The sequence below is a fragment of the Saprolegnia parasitica genome (genome assembly GCF_000151545.1).
Source record: "Saprolegnia parasitica CBS 223.65 unplaced genomic scaffold supercont2.30, whole genome shotgun sequence".
Classification (NCBI taxonomy): domain Eukaryota; phylum Oomycota; class Saprolegniomycetes; order Saprolegniales; family Saprolegniaceae; genus Saprolegnia; species Saprolegnia parasitica.
In genome coordinates this window covers 294,815-312,860 of record NW_012156424.1, presented here as the reverse complement: position 1 = coordinate 312,860, position 18,046 = coordinate 294,815, and the positions used below count along the sequence as shown (strand labels likewise).

At 59.7% G+C, this 18,046-nt stretch overlaps 9 protein-coding genes across 9 annotated transcripts; 3 read left to right on the top strand and 6 right to left on the bottom strand.

The window, feature by feature from the left end:
- Positions 1-2: 2 nt before the first annotated feature.
- SPRG_07562 (hypothetical protein) lies at positions 3-1,977 on the bottom strand (the record flags this gene model as incomplete). Its single annotated transcript, XM_012346696.1, has 1 exon — positions 3-1,977. The coding sequence occupies one exon, from the start codon at positions 1,975-1,977 to the stop codon at positions 13-15; it is 1,965 nt and encodes a 654-aa protein (XP_012202086.1). The 3' UTR covers positions 3-12.
- Positions 1,978-2,606: 629 nt separating this feature from the next.
- SPRG_07561 (hypothetical protein) lies at positions 2,607-5,761 on the top strand (the record flags this gene model as incomplete). Its single annotated transcript, XM_012346695.1, has 5 exons — positions 2,607-2,873; positions 2,916-3,038; positions 3,086-3,155; positions 3,199-3,446; positions 3,491-5,761. The coding sequence occupies 5 exons, from the start codon at positions 2,607-2,609 to the stop codon at positions 5,759-5,761; spliced, it is 2,979 nt and encodes a 992-aa protein (XP_012202085.1).
- Positions 5,762-5,789: 28 nt separating this feature from the next.
- Positions 5,790-6,124, bottom strand: SPRG_07560 (hypothetical protein; the record flags this gene model as incomplete). Its single annotated transcript, XM_012346694.1, has 2 exons — positions 5,790-5,809; positions 5,857-6,124. The coding sequence occupies 2 exons, from the start codon at positions 6,122-6,124 to the stop codon at positions 5,790-5,792; spliced, it is 288 nt and encodes a 95-aa protein (XP_012202084.1).
- A 336-nt stretch (positions 6,125-6,460) lies between these two features.
- SPRG_07559 (hypothetical protein) lies at positions 6,461-9,117 on the top strand. Its single transcript, XM_012346693.1, has 4 exons — positions 6,461-6,592; positions 6,647-7,099; positions 7,156-8,542; positions 8,596-9,117. Exons 1-4 carry the CDS (start codon positions 6,529-6,531, stop codon positions 9,032-9,034), a joined length of 2,343 nt encoding a protein of 780 aa, XP_012202083.1. The 5' UTR covers positions 6,461-6,528; the 3' UTR covers positions 9,035-9,117.
- Positions 9,118-9,281: 164 nt separating this feature from the next.
- Positions 9,282-10,250, bottom strand: SPRG_07558 (hypothetical protein; the record flags this gene model as incomplete). The annotated part of the gene is made up of 6 exons (XM_012346692.1): positions 9,282-9,354; positions 9,401-9,561; positions 9,709-9,884; positions 9,935-10,024; positions 10,071-10,116; positions 10,179-10,250. The coding sequence occupies 6 exons, from the start codon at positions 10,248-10,250 to the stop codon at positions 9,282-9,284; spliced, it is 618 nt and encodes a 205-aa protein (XP_012202082.1).
- Positions 10,251-10,480: 230 nt separating this feature from the next.
- SPRG_07557 (hypothetical protein) lies at positions 10,481-11,846 on the top strand (the record flags this gene model as incomplete). The annotated part of the gene is made up of 3 exons (XM_012346691.1): positions 10,481-10,966; positions 11,017-11,324; positions 11,378-11,846. 3 exons carry the CDS (start codon positions 10,481-10,483, stop codon positions 11,844-11,846), a joined length of 1,263 nt encoding a protein of 420 aa, XP_012202081.1.
- Positions 11,847-12,453: 607 nt separating this feature from the next.
- Positions 12,454-13,164, bottom strand: SPRG_22202 (hypothetical protein; the record flags this gene model as incomplete). Its single annotated transcript, XM_012346730.1, has 1 exon — positions 12,454-13,164. A coding segment is annotated over one exon (711 nt), but the record flags the coding sequence as incomplete, so codon positions are not given.
- Positions 13,165-14,699: 1,535 nt separating this feature from the next.
- SPRG_07556 (hypothetical protein) lies at positions 14,700-16,169 on the bottom strand (the record flags this gene model as incomplete). Its single annotated transcript, XM_012346690.1, has 3 exons — positions 14,700-14,992; positions 15,054-15,338; positions 15,393-16,169. 3 exons carry the CDS (start codon positions 16,167-16,169, stop codon positions 14,858-14,860), a joined length of 1,197 nt encoding a protein of 398 aa, XP_012202080.1. The 3' UTR covers positions 14,700-14,857.
- A 479-nt stretch (positions 16,170-16,648) lies between these two features.
- Positions 16,649-18,030, bottom strand: SPRG_07555 (hypothetical protein). The gene has a single exon (XM_012346689.1). It carries the CDS (start codon positions 18,000-18,002, stop codon positions 16,716-16,718), a length of 1,287 nt encoding a protein of 428 aa, XP_012202079.1. The 5' UTR covers positions 18,003-18,030; the 3' UTR covers positions 16,649-16,715.
- Between the last annotated feature and the right edge of the window lie 16 nt (positions 18,031-18,046).

The window sequence follows — 18,046 nt, the reverse complement described above, 5'->3', positions numbered from 1 at the left end:
ATCTTTATTTCGTTACTCGCGCGCTACCGGCTGCCACGTATATGTCCCATAGCGTGTATCACAGCACCATATCTGCTCCAGGGTTGTGTGGTCGGCGGCCTCGCAGCCAATGCCGTCTTTCTTGGGCTCGTTGCAGCATACCCAGTGCCCTGGGAGGAGCGTGCCGCCCATGTAGTAGGCCGCATGCACGCGGCACGAGCGTGTTGGCGCTGTCGGGCTGAAAGGCGCGTCGCAGCGGCGGCACCGCTCCATGCTGCTCGTTTCGTGGGCCAAAAGTGCCTCGCGGAACCACGACGTGGCGTGGGCCAGGCCCAGTGTGCCGTCGCGGCACATACGGGGCGGTGCTGACGCATGCGCCGCTGCGAGCGACCGAAGGAGGCTAAAGAGGATGCCTTGGGCGCCAGCTTGGTTGTACCGTATCGCAAACAAGTGATTGCGATCCGAGTCGGTCGCGGGATACAAAGGCAGTGGGCCGCCCGTGACGGCCGTGATCCAATCGGGCAACGCGGTTAGATCCACGTCGTCAAAGATGAGAAAGAGCATTGGTGTACGGCAGTGCGCGGCATATAAGAACTCGAGTTTGCAGTTGATGGAGGCGATGTAGGCCGCCGATAAGCAAATCAGAACGGCGCCGACACTCGAAACGGCCGTGGCCATGGCGGCGTAAATGTTGCCCTTCATGTAGCCCATGACATCCATCCACACACGGAGGTGGGCAACCGAGCCTTGTTGGTACAGCTGCAGCACCGCCGACTGCTGCTTCCACGCATAGGAAAACATGGCGTCGATCTGCACCGACGCGCGGGGGAGACCGTGGGCGTCGACGATCGCCGGAGGCGGCGCCAGCGACAAGCGAGTTACCGTGTATTGCACCGTGTCGGTAATCACAGACGAAGGCACGAACGATGCGATGTTTAGGCGTGGCAGTTGTGTGTCTGCTGTCCACTGCCAACGGTCCGGCATCAATGGGACCGGCGCCGCGGAGAGGCCCATGGCGGCAGCCCGCGCTTGACGGTCTTGGAGCACTGCGGCTTCGTACGCCATCAACCGAGCCTCCTCTGTCGTGAAGAGATGGCATTCGTCGACCAAGGCGCTGTGAACGTACGCAAGGAGGTCCGAGGCCGTGCACGAGTCGGAGACGCAGCACGGACTTGCGTCAATCTCGGCGTACTTGGTGAAAATGCCGTCCAGATGCGACGGACGCAGCGGGTACCAGAGCCGCCCTGCAAACGCGAGGCCGAGCCACCCGGTGAGGCCGCCATGCTCGCAGCAGTTGATCGGAAGAAGGCATTTTTTGGACACGAGCGCCACCTCGAGAGCGCGCTGGTACGCAGGCGACGTCGCCGAGGACTCGGTGATGACGCAGAGCACGAGCTTGGCACTTGTCATGCCTTCGAGCGCCGTTGAATCGTTCGCATCGGCGACGCTGCAGCGCTCGGGCATCGCCAGCCCTTGCGACGCCAGCGTGGTCAAGAAGGCAGCTACGGTTTTACCAACGTCGCCTTCAAAGAGAATGCACACATCGTGCATCAACGTGTCGGGTACGATCGGCGGTAGCGCCGGCTCGGGCATGTCGGGCAGCGGCAGCCAAGCGCCGGCCGCCACGAGCTGCTGCAGCGCGTGCACATTGTCATGCAGAGATGGTACCCACGTGCCATAGCCAAAGCAAATGGCTCCGATCGCACCCGATGGCTCAAAGTAGCTGTCCACGGACGCGGATTGGATCGTCTTGCGACTGTCTTTGAGGAACGAAAGCGACGTGAGGAGGACGTCCGAGAACTGAAAGTAGACGTCCATGGCCACGATCGCGAGCTCGCACTGCTGCAACAAGGCGTAGCGCGACTGAATGTTGATGGGAAATAGCTCGGTGACAATGGGCACGGCCGCGTTGACGCCGAGGATGCGGCGCACAGTGTCCACCTGCGACGAGTGCGAGAGCACGACCATCTTCGCCGACGACGAGACGCCCGACCCCATGGGTATGTCGTTTCAAGATACAAAAGGTGTGGATTAAGCTATGAAGTATTTTGCAGTGATCGAACTGGCGACGCATTCGAACTCGCGGGCGAAGTCATTACGGAGGTATTGGCTCCCCGCACGCTGCGCCGCGAGATGCCCAGGCACTTGTCCAAGTGCGGCGCAAACCGCGTTGCAAGTACCTCCACCGCAGCAGGATGAGCTCTAGTGCATGGACGCAAACAGTACATTTCCGCTGCAGCGTGGGCAGGTGACGTGGGCTGCGCTGGCTTTGGCGAAAGGCGGCGATGGCTGCACGCTGGACCGCGCCGGCATGTCATAAAGCTCCACGATGTCCATGGCCTCCGTCTTGACAAGGCGATGCATCTGCATGCGTATACGTGCATCGACGACACACGATGCCAAGGTCGTACCTCGAGGCAGACATCCCAAGCGACTTCATCGACGAGGGCGGCCAGCACGCGAGCCTCCCATGCATGTGTCATCCTCCGCAGGCAACCGAATCTTCCGGATACGATGATGCGGCATCCATAGTAATAGTGTACTGAACAATACACAGGTAATAGTGTATTTCGTCTGGATACCGTCGTCGAAATCCGGATGCGCAACTCGAAGCGGCGCCAAGTGGAATGGCACGACGGGTGCGGCCCCGCCCCACGGCCGTGCCGACCAAATCGTTGCTGGGAAAACCAGTGCATGGCAAGACCACTGCATTGAGCAACCAGTGTAACATTGAGCCGCTGGTTGCACAGAGCCTGGCGTCGGGCACCCTCGACCTCGCGGCTGCGGGCGACACGATCGACGACGTGGCACTCGTGGCACTCGCGGGTCGCCTCGCGCCGCATGCAGCATCAATACACAGCCTCGTGCTCTCTGGCTCGGAGCGCATCTCTGCGGTATCACCTATCATGGCATCGCGTCCACCAACGTCTGTCTAGATTGGCGTGCGCTCGGTTGCCCACGCGGTCGGAAGCGAGCTTCGGCGACTCGTGTACGCACGCGTGCCCGTGCAGCACGACGTCCTCAAAGTGCTTACTACGCGCATCGAGGTGCTCGAGGACGTCGACTTTTCGTTTCGCCCAATTTGTCGGGCGAAGCGATTCGCGAGTTCATTCCGTGCTGCAACCGATCGCTTCGAATATGCAACCTCTCGCATTGCGCCATGGTCACCGACGACGGTACGCTTCGCTAGCCTCATGACAACGTGCAAGCTACGAGTAGCGCTGTGCTGGCTGGCGGGAACGATCGGTGCTCAAGGCGCGCTCACGCAGTGTCGAAAGCTTCGGTCCCTGAATCTGGCGCAAACGATCGCGATCACGGACCGCGGCCTCGGTGCACTCGCCATAGGGTGCCGCGCCCTGCAGTTTCTCAACCTCGAAGGTCTCTTGCATGTGACAGATATTGGTTTGACGCAGCTCGCACGCGGCTGCAAGCAATTGCGCGTCGTGCATCTCAAGCGCTGCGTTCAGGTTCGCGCGCCCTACATGCAGACACTGTTAGAGGGACACTTTAGATTTCAGACGTTGGCATCACCGCTCTTGGCATGCACTGTCCCAAGCTCCAGAGTCTAAACCTGTGCGGCATTGTGCTCTTGACAACCTCCGGGCTGTCGCAATTCGTGGCCCATGCCCGCGCCCTTCAGGTCCTGGATGTCCAAGGCTGCAGCTTGCTCACGGAACAAGCGCTATGCATTCTCGCAACGTCGCTGCCAGCTCTGCAGCACCTCAACGTGACGGGATGCCAGCAAATCACTGAGAACGGGCTCCGCACACTTGCGACGCACCTCCCGTTCGTGCAGCTAGCGACGGCCTTTCGAGGCCTCGAGCCGAAAACCAACGCCACGGAGCTTAAGTTTGCGCACCACAAATCGACGATCGCACACTCGGCGGCCCTTCGCCTCCAGGCGTGGTACCGTGGACACCTCGGGCGGCGCATTGCAACCTCATGGCGCCACGTCATGGTTGAAACGCCCGCGGCCAACATCATTCGGCGCGCTTACTATCGACATCGACTTCGCACCGAAATTGCGCAGCGCGTCGCGCACACAAAATACATTGCACGCCGCGTCGCACGCATCCAAGCACTTGTGCGAGGGGTCCTTGTACGCATGCGCATTCAGCGTGAGCTCGACGAAGCGTATGCCCTCACGGTCGCCACACGCGCCGCCAAGCGCATCCAAACACGATTTCGTGGGTTTCGCATCCGCCGACAAGTCAACCCCGTCAATGTGGCACTCACGCGCATGTACATGCGCTTCGCCGAGGAGCGTCGAACGCGATGTGCGGTGCGCGTCCAGCGTTGCTACCGCCGTCGGTTAAATCGGTGTCGGCTCTCGGAGGTCGTGGGGTTGGCCCAGCGCTGGCGGCAGCAGTGTCACGACGCCGCCACAAAGCTCCAACGGCTTTTCCGCGCCCGGGCGGCTCGCGCACTCACACGGAGTCTTCAGCGCGAGCTCGAGGCGCGCCGAGCGTGGAAAGCGCATTGCATCACCATGGCGATCAAACTCCAGTCGCATTGGCGGCGCCATGCATCCTGGCGGCACTTGCAGCGCGCGCGCGTGGAGTTCGCGCGGCAACAAGCGGCCTTGGCAGCGGCGGCGACGCGCATCGAAGCGCTCGTGCGCGGCTGGTTTGGTCGCCGCGCCGCGCACGCACGGCGAGAGCTTGTCGCGTCCTGGCACGCGGCGGCGGCGACGATCCAGCGGGCGTGGCACGCGTATTTGCACCCGACGAGCGGCACCATCGAGTACGCCAAGCTCGTCTCGGACATCAAGTGGCAACTGCACCTCGAAGCCGCCGAAGCCGAAGCGCGCAAAGATGCCCTTCTCGCGCGGGAGCGGACGGCAGCGATGCGGGACTCGGCGTCCGAGGCCGACAGCGAAGACGATTGGTACGAGCAAAAGGATTCGTTTTGGTTTTCGCCGTCTCGGAACGAACGCGAGTGGACGCGGCCCAACCGATTTGCGCGGGAGAAGAGCCTCGTCGGTGTCTCGATCCGCGTCTTTTGGCCGCTCGAAGACGCTTGGTTTGAAGGGGTCATCACAAAGTTTTGTGCGTCGCGCGTCAAGCACCGCATTGCGTACCTCGACGGCGACCACGAGTGGCTCGAGCTCGATGATATGGACGAAACGCAGCTCCAGGTGCACAACGGCTCGTGGATGATGTATGAAAACTATTGCCCGAGTGCGTTGGCGCTCAAAGCAGCGCTTTACGTGCACGTGCGCTTCCAGATCTACTCGGTCGAGTACTTTTGCTGGCGCGCCGGGTGGATCGAGTCGTTTGACGGGACCCGGGACGTGTTCCGAGTCGTCTACGACGACGATGCGACGACCATGGTCGACGCCGACCTCTTTGGCTGCGAAGACGAAGTTCAAGTCCAGGACAAGCGGTCACTGCAGTGGTTCCACTTGGGCACCTTCTTTTTTGGGCCAAGCGATCCGACGCTGCGGGTCGCAGACTACCTCGCGTACGTCCCGCCCGTTTACGATGCGACGTACGAATCTGCCGAGTATGCTGCCGAGTACGAAGGCGACGTTGCCGAGTATGCTATCGAGTGGCAGGACGATGCGGCAGCCTACGACGAGAGTCTCGTGGCCGCGGCCGACGCGTTTGCGACTGGCGATGCGATGGCGATGGCAAGTCTAGACGAGCCGAATGCCGTAGATGCAGCCAGCGACGGCGACAACGACGATGAAGATGAAGAAGAGGACGGAGAGGACGAGGATGTGGATGCTGACGACGACGGCAGCGCGGACGATGCTGACGACGACGAGGATGACACTTAGCAGGACAGTGCGTCGCAGTGTATATCTATTAGAAATCATGCAGCGACCCTTCTTCTCCCAGTCGCCAAAGCGCGTGGGTTCCATGTACTTGCCACCGCGCGACGGGCCGCCCCATTCCGTGCCGGCGGGGCCAATCGTGACCATCTCTTCGTAGTCGTCTTCATCTTCGTCGTCATCCAGCACCGTGTCTACGATGATGGCGCGCGCATGTGGCTTGTCATGCTCGGGCACGAAGCTCTTGGGCGCGTCGCTGAAGGCGCGGGCGGCCATCGGCGTTGGGCGCTGCAGGCTGCGGAGGACGCGGGCGAGCATGTCGGAATCTTCGGGGTCGTTCGTGCTCTGTGGCACCAGCGTGCGTCCCATTGGCCATACGATTCTCTTTTTCAGCCAATCCACGTCAACCAATTTATCAGATTTTGACCAATCAGATACCAGGCTGGCCTCCGTGTCGCACCACCATGCATCTGACGCTGCGCGTGCTGATTGGTCCAAAAACGTGAGCGGCGTAGGGAGAAGCCGTATCCGGATACTCCAAGATACGCGGCGATGGCTATTATTTTAAAGAAAAGTAGAACCCCATACAATGCACAAGCTATTAGGATGAAAAGCCCATTGAATTGCGCTGTGGATGGCCTGGCGGCTATTTTTGCGCGGCCCGTATCCGGATGGATACTCAACCGATAGATTCTCCTTTTACTATGCCGAGGGGGATTCGGGACGAGGAAGAAGACGGAGTTCTTTGTGACGACGACGCTACCGACGACGCCATGGCCTCTACCTGCGTCACGACGACGGAGCATGCAACCCTTCCGAGCGCGACCGCGCTAGCAGGTACCTCCAGGATGCTATCCGTGCATGGGGCTCATGCAACGGCGCTCGCAGCAGATGCAACGACACCCAACTCGACACCAACGCTGGGTCCGACGTCGTCCTTGCCGAGCCCATACCTGCAGAGCGGCCGGAAGACGTCGAGTAGCTTCTCCGACTTGGGCGACTTTGACGAGTTTACAGAACTCAACTACTGTGCGACGCCCGAGAAGCCCGGCCTCTTTCACATGCCAATGCCGATCCGCGAGGAAGTCGAGCAGTTCCGTCTCAACAGCGACGACGACGACACGCGGCCGCGCCACTTGGGCTTGCATGGCACCGGCATCAAACTCTTTCCTGGCGAAGTTCTCAAGCTCCGTGTGGACCATGCGGCGTATATTGTGTTCTACAAGCCGTCGACCGCCGCCGAGCCCGAGAGCCCGCCCGACAGCGCGACGCAGCCGTCGTCTTCGTCGTCCGAGTCAGCCTCGGACGTGCCCATGCCGCTCTTTGAACCCGGCGTCCCTGCAGGTACGAATGTCATCCTTGTCACGAACACTATCGAACTCACGCATCGACGATGCTAGCACCAACTTCGGGGCCACCAAAGTCGCTGGGTGCACTAGGCGCCGCCGGCTACACGGTTGTGACGGCCGACTGCTACCAGCGCTACAACGCGACTCGATCGGGCTCACTCGGCCGCGGCCTCTTTCGTGCGACGACGCAAGTTGGGAGCGCGTTCCTCAAGGGCACGAGCACGCTCATCAACCAGACGTACGAAGGCACGACGCGCGGCGGCGTTCTCGGCTTTGCGAAAGGTCTGGGCCTCGGCATGTGGGGCTTTGGCTCGCACACGGTCAAAGGCGCGTTCCGCAGCGTCGGGCACATGACGACAGCCGTCGGCGAGGTCGTTCTCGGGCCGGACCCGCACTTTAGCCTCGACGGAACGCTCGTCTTGACCAACTACCGCATTGTCTGGACGTCGGCGCACGACACGTTTGACATTCCTCTCGCGTCGCTCGTGTCGATCGACAACCCGTCGGTGACAGCGCCCCACATTCTGCACATGGAGTGCAAGAACCTGCTTCGGCCGCAGTTTGCGTTTGCGGACGAAGCCACGTGCGTCGCGTTCATTGACGCCACGCTCCGCCTCTACAGCGACGGCCCGTACACGTTTAGCACGGTGCATTTCAACGCGATCCAGTCGGGCACGGCGCTCGACCCACTGGACGCACACGAGACGAGCACACCATCGATCTACGATGCGTGCACGGACTTTGCGCGGCTCGGCTTGACCAACGCCGACGCGTGGACGCTCGTCAACAATGAAACATACGCGCTGTTTCCGACGTACCCCAAGACCTTTGTGCTGCCCGCGGGCTTTACGGACCACGACATTGTCGAGCTCAGCACGTATCGCAGCGCGAGCCGCGTGCCCGCGGTCGTATGGCTGCATCCGCTCACGAACGCGAGCATCTGTCGCTGCGCGCAACCGTGTGCGGGCCTCAGCGGCTATGCGGCCGAGGCCGACAAGAAGGTGGTGGCGCTTCTCCGAACGGGCGCAACTTTTCACTTTTTTGACGCGCGGTCGCAAATGGCGGCCGCCGGCAACTTTGCCCAAGGCAAAGGCACCGAGGACGTGCGCAACTACCCCAACACGGAGCTCCACCACTGTGACATTGCCAACATTCACGGCGTGCGGGCGTCGTACAATGCGCTCGCCGCTGTGTGTCAGCCGAACGCCCCCTCGGACGCAGAGCCGCTCTTGCAGCGCACGCAGTGGCTCAGCCACGCCTCCAGCATCCTTGTCGCCGCCCAGCGCATGGCAACCGTTCTTTGCATGGGCGAGTCGGTCATGGTGCATTGCAGCGACGGCTGGGACCGCACGTCGCAGCTCGCCGGCCTGGTGCAACTGCTGCTGGACCCGCATTACCGCACGTTTCGAGGGTTCCTTGAGCTCATCGACAAGGAATGGTGCGATACATCTGTATGACGTATCAGAGGACTCAGTGGTGCTGTGTTTGTAGGTGCTCGTTTGGGCACATGTTTCGGTGGCGACTTGGCGTCGGGACCGGTCCCAACGCGGAAGAAGCCACGGAGCTCTCGCCCGTCTTTGTACAGTGGCTCGACTGCGTCTGGCAAGTGTGGCGTCAAGCGCCGTGGGCCTTCGAGTTTTCCGACGAGCTCGTATCAACGATCTACAACCACGTGTACTCAGGCCTCTTCGGCACGTTCGAGTACAACTGTGAGAAGGAGCACCGCGACAAGGAAGCGCTCGACCCGACGCGCTCGCTGTGGCGATACCTTCTCCGGCGCCAAGCGACGTTTGAAAACCCGAGCTACGAACCCGAGAAGAGCTTGCGACTAGTCGGCCAACTCCTCGACGTGAGTGTGGCCGAGTCCGACTTGAGGCTATGGGACGCCCATGTGGCATGCGCGGACCCGATATGCCGCAAGTACACTTGAAGGTGCGATCGTAAGCTGCGTGCCCAGGAAGCCGACGGAAGACGAACCCATCGTAGGAGACATAGGAGTAGTAGATGTAGGACATTAGTTGCAGATGGTCGACGGCGGCTGCTGTCATTAGATTTGTAGGTAGTGCTAGTAGTAGGTCATGCGGTAACATTGGCGTCTCGTAGAATCAAGTGGAACGTCGAAACGCACACAACACGATAGTTTGGCTAGCGTATACGATGGGATACGCTCGGCTTTGCTACCGGTATGCCACGACGCAGGCAATGTCGTCGAAGAGCTTTGCGTTGAGTTTGGCCTCGAGCCAGCGAGCTCTGCCGACAGCATGAAGTCTTTTGTCTACGATGTGCGAGCTCGTACTTGATGTCGCGCAGAATATCATGATTTGGCGCTGGACCCGGACCTTGCTGTGCGATCGTCGCCGGCGCCATGGGTTGCGACGCGAGAGGCGCTGAAAGCTCATACGACCGGCGCGAAAAAGGTGTTGCTCGTGCTGGGGCGAGTTCGGTGGCAAAGAACGCCTTGCCAGTGGTGTTTGGTGTCGATTGTAGTTTGCTTGGTTCGTAGCCAATCACATTTCTGGGCCCGGGCGGGACCACGTATCTCGTTTGCTCAAGCCGCTGACTCGTGATACCAGGAGGTCCCGTGCTCTGAGGTTGCATGGCGACCACCATGGAGCGTTGCTTCTGCTTGGCTTTGGTCGTCGGTGGTGGCGTTGGGGGAATCACCACGGGGGCCACTGCCATCGGGAGCAGCTGAAAGTTGGGGAGCGCTTGTACGTCGTCTTCTTCAAAGTCCCCAAAGAGCGCCGCACACGCTTCCATCTCTTGCTGAATGAGCATCTCTACATATGCTTCCTATCAGAAGCCGTCGCCGTACGCCAGCAGCCTGTACCTCGCGTCGGGATCGTCGCGGGACGAGTTCTTTGGGGACTCGGTCCATGCTTTGCCATGGGAGACTTGGTCGGTCGCTTCTTGACAGCATCTACACATCCATGCATCGTCGATCGACGACGTCGCATGCCTCCTACACTCCATCGCCCGCTGGACCATCTTGCGTCCATACGTTGCCTCGATCTGCGCATCCATGCAGAGGGTCATCGTCCTCCTTCCGGCGCTTCCATCATGCTTCGACGCACCGTCGACCAGCTGCCGGCCGCGGCCAGCGCGCGCACATGGCGCTTCTTCTCGGCCGTCGTCGTCGTCACCATCGAGCAAATTGGAAACTGGCGTACATCATCCGGATAACGGCGACAAAGAAACCGTCCAAGATCCACCTTGGCGCCGTATTAATTTTCCGTATCCGTATCGAAGGCAACCTATTTTGCGGGAATGTTCTTTCCACATACAACACTATATATATTGCCAACGAAAACCATTAAAACATGCAGCATACCGCAAGTGAGAAAAAATTGATTGGGTGAAACAAGAATTGGCCGCCATGTCCTCGAGCGCCCCGCCACTCTCGCCGACGAGCCAGCCCGATGCGAAGCGCATGAAGATGCAGGATGACCAAGGCCAGGAATACCACATCATCCTCTTCTACAAGTACGTCCAGGTGCCGGACCCGCAGGCGGAGAAGGCGGCGCAGCATGCGCTCTGCACCGAGCTCGGGCTCCTCGGCCGCTCGCTTGTGAGCAACGAAGGCATCAACGCGACGTTCGGCGGGCCTCTCGACAAGATCAACGCGTACGTGGAGGCCATGATTGCGCACCCGGTCTTCGCCATGAGCATCGAAGACTTTAAGCGCAGCATGGTCGTCGACAAGGCGCCGTTCGCCGAGCTCGTCATCAAGGACGTCAAGGAGATTGTCAACACGGGCCGCAACATCGTGCCGCCGGCGGTTACCATGACGGACGCGGAGCGCGGGTACCTCACGCCGCAGCAGTTCCACGAAGCGCTAGCCAAGAAGGACGAAAAGCCCACGGTTCGCGATCCCGTGCCGTGTCTTGCCGTAGCCCACACTGGTATGGCTAGATTGTGCTGGACGTTCGCGCCCACAAGGAGTTCCTCGTCGGTCACTTCAAGGATGCGGTGGACCCGCAGGTCAAGAACTTTTCCGAGTACTACGCGTTCTTAGACCAGCGCATTCCCAAGTTCAAGGAAGAAAAGACGACCGTGCTCATGTATTGCACGGGCGGTATTCGCTGCGAGAAGGCGTCCCAATTCCTCCGCAGCAAGGGTATCAAGGACGTCCACCACCTCAAGGGCGGCATCCACCGGTACCTTGAACAGTTCCCGGACGGCGGCTTCTTCCAGGGCAAAAACTTTGTCTTCGACAAGCGGTACACACTTCGATCCTCGACAGTGCATTCCTTATTCATGGGGCGACACCTAGGGTGCTCATGGGGCCCACGACGGCTGATGTTGTTGGCTCGTGCGTCTCGTGCTCGACGCCGTACGATGCGTTCAACGGCGTCAAGGTCTGCAGCGTGTGCCGGGATCTCGTCCTCGTCTGCGACCCGTGCTTCCAAACGGCGCACGGCGAAGTGCACTGCCTCGAACATCGCTACCTCAAGGACTGCTATTTTACGTTCCTGCAGTACTTTAGCGCTGCCGAACTCGAGGCGCAGGTGGCCGGCCTCGAAGGTGTCCTCGCGGCGCTTCTCTCCGAACCCGAAAAGCAAAAGCGCAGCCAGAACCGCCGCCGCACCGTGCGCAAGCAGCTCGAGAAGGTCAAGGCGCGCCTTGCGCTCGTGCAAGAAAACCCGTCGGCTGTCGAAACGTGGACCAAGGTGCACTGCCGCACGTGTGGCTCCACCGACTGCGAAGGCACGTGCTGGGGCTTCTGGAACGAAGTGCAGTAAGCAGGACGGCAGTAGAGACGTCATAAGATGCGCAACATGCATAGACTGTGTTTCCACACTAGTTGGCCAGTGAGCTGTCAGTGAGTGTATGACGGTCCTGATATCCTGATGGTCTTGGTCGTGTATCAGCAGGCTGAGAGAGCACATCATCCGGATAATGACACCTCATCCGGCGCCGGTGGGCCTTATCCGAGGGGGCTTCATGTTATCCGGTGCATTTATGTAACAATTTCGGACCCCGTGGTCCTGTGATGCCCAACTTTGAACGCCCATAACTTCGTCAGTTTTCGTTTCATCGCGATCGGCTCTTATACATCGCTTCGTCTTGGACAGAACAGTCGATTTATAACGTCCTTTCGGTATAAAAATGAAGACTCAGAGCTCGGATTCAAAAGTTTTGGACCACATCCATCTGGTAGGCTTTAGGTGGCGTGCACTGTATCAAAATCAAAATTAACGACTAGCCGGCTATGGTAACCGGTTAGGGCGAGGGTATCGTAGCTGGTGCAACTTTGCTCTAGCTTGCAAGGTCGCTAGCCGATGCGAAGTGACTCTTTCAGGTACTAGTACACAACGTGATATTGTTCAATATATCGACGTTCTACGGGGCGGTTGACTTTCGAGAGCCAAAGAGGAGGTAATGCATCGCGTTGATCTCGACGTCGATGGGGAGTTTTGCTCCCAAAGACATGGTGCGAGGACTGGGCATCGGCGGCGAGTACGAACCGAGTGGCGACGTTGGTTGCTTTCCTGATGGGCTGTGGCCCAGAGTTGATGGCGACAATACAGTCGGCGTGCTCGGAAACACTTGAAAGTTGTATGATGTGCTTGGTGGCGTTGGTGTTGGCAGCGCCCACCGTGGTCGAGAAGCGGCTGGTGGTGTCACCGCTGGGGGAGACAGCGGGTCAACGGCTGCTGGGGCAATGTCTTGAAGAACGTTGGGTCCAATGGACACCGTGGCTATCGAGGTCGGGCGTCTTGCTGTAGACGTTGGGTTGATCGATGGAATCGACGGGCGTCTTACGGCATCTTTAACCCTGGTAGTCGGTGGTGCTGCGTCATTTGGTAACGCCTTGGCCAGGTCCATGCTAGCGTTTGATGGTAAATCTTGAGGCAAGGGCTGGCTCGTGCTGGAATTAGCTGGCAGGTGTTGAGATATGGGCAGGTTCATGCTAGGCAGCGGCGGCACCTCTGGAGGTAAGGGTTGCACCGGTAGTTTGGCCTGCGAGATGCTCGCGACATCTGGAGTCGTCACAGCGCTGGAACGTCTGTGAGCGGGGATGGTGGGCTGGTCCGTTGACACGGGATCCACTGCTAATGAAGAGGACCCTGCAATCGGTGCAGCTGTGTCCATCGCGGTAGGTGCAGATGCCCGAGGAGAGGTGGGTAACGTGGCACGCGAGGTAGCATACACAGTCGGCCCGGCAGACGCAGACGCAATGAGATCTTGTAATGGCAATGTCGTAGAGGGTGTGACCTCTACCGACGTCGTGCCAACCGGTGCTACTGGCGTTGCAGAAGCCAAGGCTGCGGGCATTACGGAAGCAGGCGCGACGGGCATTGTGAGAGCATTCGCGGCTGGCGTTGTCGGTGGCTCAGAGCTATACACGTCTTGCGACTCTTGAGTGGAGGACACATTTGTTGAAGGAAATGGATGAGGCTGCGACGTCACGTCCAGTGTCGCTGCTGTCGTCTGTGACAGAGTTGCCGGGGTTGCCGCGACTTGAGGTGTCGACGGTATCACGCGTTCTTCGTCATGAGGTACTGAAGTCGGAGTGGTAGCAACTTGCGAGACAGCGGGTGGCAGGAGCTGCGAGACATCTGTCGATAGTTCGGAAGACGATGCGGCGGAAGGTGCCACCTCTGCTGGGGCAGGACGCGGCGACCTCACGGGTTCTGGTACCAAGGGTTGTTCGCCTTGTACTTCTGGGGCGTCGACATGAGGGGATTCTTCTATGACTGGTGCCACTGGAGACGCAAACGCTCGTGCCGATTCCTCATCGTCGTTTAAGAGAAGCGTCTTTGACAGCATTTGCGTCGACGGCCGACGCATCATCGGCTGCTGGTCGCTTTGTTGCCCGGGTTGGGCAGATGCAGTTGTGGGCACTTCTGCACCGCTGGACGTAAAATTCATCTCTGGCTGCGCGGGTGCACCACCTGTGACGGGTGCGGCAGCAGGCAGCGAAGCTTTTGGTGCCGTTTCCGTCGGCATCGTCACAACAGCGTCTCGAGAACTGGCCGTTGCGCTCAAGAGTACGTCGTCGGGCGTACTCGCTTCGTCGCCACCATGGTCGAAGAAGATTTCTTCCTCGTCTTCCGCCGGTACCTGAGTCTCTGGTGGCCCACCTTGGTCGCCATTGCCATCCGCCGCCGTAAACACAGCCTCCTGTAGCGGCGACGCGGCGACAGTCTCTTCAAGTAGGCGGTCTTGCGGTGCTGCGGCAGGCGTTGGAGCTGTTCGTGGCTGCACTGGACTGGCTACTGGTGTTGGCGTCGTATTGTTGGGCGCTGGACCACGGCTTTTCGTAGCTGGTGGCTCTGCTGTTGAAGTGCTTGAAGGTGAGATCTTGGCTGGTGTTGGAGGCTGGATAACCTGGAAAATTAAGATCACGTCTCAACCAATACCAACGGAACCAGACGTACCAGTGCTCTGGGCTGCTCCACAGGTGCGGCATATGTCGTCGCGGGCCCTTCCAAGTCATTTGATGAACTTGATTGAGCGGCGCTGTCATCAATGCTGATACGAGGTAGCGTACGTGGCGGCACCACGTCCAATCCGGCTTGTTGCACTGAGGACGGCATGGTCGTCGGCGATCGAGAATTCGTCCCTGGCTTGCCTGGGTTATTGGGCATGGCTTCGTCGCGAGACGAGGTCGACTCGGGCTGCACAAGTGCTTGGCCACGGCCGCTCGTAGCTCGCGATACACTGGGTGGCGGGTTGTCCGGCTCTGCTTGTCGATCAAAACGCACCGGTGTTCGGTCCGGCGTCGATGCATGCCTCAGTGTCGGATCTAGCGCAGACCACGGAAGGGCAGCATTGGCTGGTCTGGGCGCAGGCACCGACGTTGGTACTGGCGACCGAGGTGTTTCAGGGTGCTGGCTTGCGTGGCGCTCGGGTTGCAAATGCAAAACAGGGGGTGGGCTGTCTGCAGCACGCTTCTCTTTGGCTGCAGTCTGTGACAAAGCATCCTTCACCGACGTGTGTACTGGTGCGAGCTCTGTTGTGGCCACAGCGCGATCGACCGGCAGCTTGGTAACAGCGATGGGTACCGTCGCTAAATACGCCTTGGGAAGAATGGGCTCGAGGTCGCTCGAGTCGGTGGCTGCGTCCGACACGACCTTGCGTGGCGAGTCGACTTGCCCCCCGAAGTCAGCGCGCCCAGTCATGTCTGTCGACGGCTCTTGGTGCCATGACTCGCGCTTGCTCGTCGGTGTGCGCTGAATCGGTACGGAGTGTGCGCCAATGCTCTCAGAAAGCTCTGGAGGTACACTCTGATCCCCCGCGTAATCCTCTCGACTCGGTGTCGGCGAGGGAAGCTTGGGTACGTGGATGCTGGATAGAGCTCGAAGCGGGGCGGTTGGTGTCGCGAGGAACGGACGCGGCCGCTTTGGTAGCTCGAGTAGCGGTGGTGGGTGCATGTACTCTTGTAAATGAAGTGACGGCTCCGTTGCGAGCGCGAGTTGAAGCTGGCAGTCCTTCTCGATGTGCGGGACGACTGGCTTGGGCGTGCCCTGCACCTCGATGTTGCGCATGAGGTGCTCAGCCTCCTTGCTCAAAGCTGTGAGAACCACGGGCGCTGCCGGCTCGGTTGCCGCGTCCGTCATCACGACTCTCTGGGGAGGCATCTCGAGGTCGTTCGAGTCGGTGGCGGCGTCCGACATGACCGTGCGCGGTAGCTCCGCTAGCGGCACTGGATCTGTCGGCTTGGGCGGTGTCAACGCTTCGGGCACCTCGTCCTCTGCTTCGACCTTGGCTGGATTTGGCTCGAGTGCTATCGGCGCCTTGCGGTTGGAGCCGTACTTGAACTGGAGACGACGGCAAATCTTGTCCATGGACGATGCCATCTTGAGGATCGACGCGACGTCGTCCTGCACAGCCTTTGCTTTTTGCTCGGCGAGTTCTTTTGCTTGGTTGTCCTCTTCGTCGTCGCTCTCTTCGCCGCTCGCGTCCCCATCGTCACTACTGTCGTCGTCGTCGTCAGATGCATCGTCACTGTCTTCGTCGTCGCTGTCATCGTCATACTCGCTGGAGCTGGCAACCGACCCCGTCTCGTCGCTTGCGTCGTCACTGCGGTCGCTCTCGTCGTCGCCCGTCGAGCTCATGCTTGGATCTTCTAGGATCGAAAAAATCCCGAGCCTGAAACGGGCTGGAAGATGCCGATCTTTCCTTCCAGTCGCGTCGTCGTCGTAGAACAGACAACATTGTACACGAGTATTTCATATCGATTCACAAGTTCGTAATACTTTCCACTTCAATAGCAAGTCGACATGCATCCAGCTTACAGCCAGTACTGCCGTTTTGATTAACGCGAATAGACTTTCAATCTATCCATTCATCTATCCATCCATATATATATAAACTATCTATCGTACGTACTATCTATCTATCGATCTATCTATCTATCTATCTATCTATCTATCTCAAAACGTCGACATAAGAGCACAGAGAGGATCGACTTGTGGCCTGCCGTGGTCACTACTACGAGGCTCCTCTAGTTAGCAAGCCGAATCAGCAAGCCGCGCCTGACTGAAATGGTCGACCAATGCTAACTCACCGTGTCGTGATGGATCGAGGAAGAAAAGGTTTTGCGAATGGTATGTTATTTCTTAAAGTCTTACGAATCACAGCCGCCAGGCGTTTGGCAGGCTCTACAAGGAGACGTCGACGTACGGCTTTTCCTCGTGCTCTGTCACGGCGCCGTACTCTGCGTTGTTGTCCATATCGTCGTCCTCGGATGCAAATGGGAGCTTGAGCGACGGCATGGTGGCTCGTCGGATCTCGTCTTGCGGCACGCAGATGCCCGCAGCCTCCTTCATGCGCGGAAGCACGCGGTCCAGCGTTGCCGCAAACTCGCGGGCGTGGTCACTTTGCAGCGACGCAAAAGTCAGGTAGAGCTGCTTGAGCGCGCTCGCCTTTTCTTCGCGGAACTTGAGGACCTCGCTCATGACGCGCGCGTGCACGGCTTCGTACGCCGCTTGCGCGTCTGCGAGAGCACTGGCCATCGCGTTTGGGTTGGGGCTCGACGCCATGAAGCTGCCAAAGCTGCTGCGGCGCGTCGGCGACTCGGGCGCGGTGGCGAGCCGACTCACGGCGGCGAGCTGCGCTTGGTAGGCGAACCGCCGGTCCTCGCGTGTCGCGAGCGCGGCTTGGACACTTCCGATCCAACGCGCAAAATCGTCAATGCCGTCGGCGAGTCCGTTCCAGGCCACGTCAAGGTGGCGCGCGCGGGCGTCTAAAATTTGCACAAACGAGGTGAAGGCGACGGCTTTCATTTCCGGCAGCGACGCTTCGAGCTCGGCCAATGACGACGTTGCGTCAATGACATCGCCGTACGCAGCGGCCGCCACCTTGTTGGCGCGGTAGGCGGCGACGACCTTTTGCTGCAGTGTCTTGGCCGAGGCCTCGAGGTGCGAGACATACGCGGCGATCTGGTCGAACTCGCGGTCCTGGTCCGTCTTGGGCTTACTGAGATCCTTCCCGTACGCGCGGGACGCGAGCGTTTGGACCTTGTCGTGCTCGGACCACTTTTGAACCGCCTTGCCAAACCACGAGGCGAGCGCTTGCTTGGGCGCCGTGTCCTTGGCTTTTGCCTTGAGCTGCGAGAGGTCGACGGTCGAGACGGAGAGAAAGGCCGTAAAGCACGGCGAGAGCGTCAGCACGTCGTGGCCCGCGACGTTGGTGAGGAACTTTTGCAAGCCGACGCGGCGCGCTTCGAGAAAGTCGCGCGAGTGGAGGAGGCCCACAACCTTGGCCGGCAGCGGCGGCACGATGCAGCCAGGGCACGTCTTGAGCAGCTGGCTCTGGAGCCACGCAAAGTCCGAGTAGCGCCGGTCGACTTCGTGCAAAATCGGGCCCGCGCCCGCGGACCGGATCGGGTACACGTGGTACGCGTTCACGCCGTCGCCAACCTTGCCTGCTTCGCCGACGTGGATCATGGCGCTGCAATTGCTCAATGCACCAAACAGTGCAAAAGTTGAGA

Excerpts from the sequence above, each read along its gene's own strand:
- SPRG_07559 (XM_012346693.1), top strand. The coding sequence starts at position 6,529 with ATGGCCTCTACCTGCGTCACGACGACGGAGCATGCAACCCTTCCGAGC. Across the intron at positions 7,100-7,155 it reads TGAACCCGGCGTCCCTGCAG|CACCAACTTCGGGGCCACCA; the intron begins GTACGAATGTCA and ends CGACGATGCTAG. Across the intron at positions 8,543-8,595 it reads GAGCTCATCGACAAGGAATG|GTGCTCGTTTGGGCACATGT; the intron begins GTGCGATACATC and ends CTGTGTTTGTAG.
- SPRG_07555 (XM_012346689.1), bottom strand. The coding sequence starts at position 18,002 with ATGATCCACGTCGGCGAAGCAGGCAAGGTTGGCGACGGCGTGAACGCG.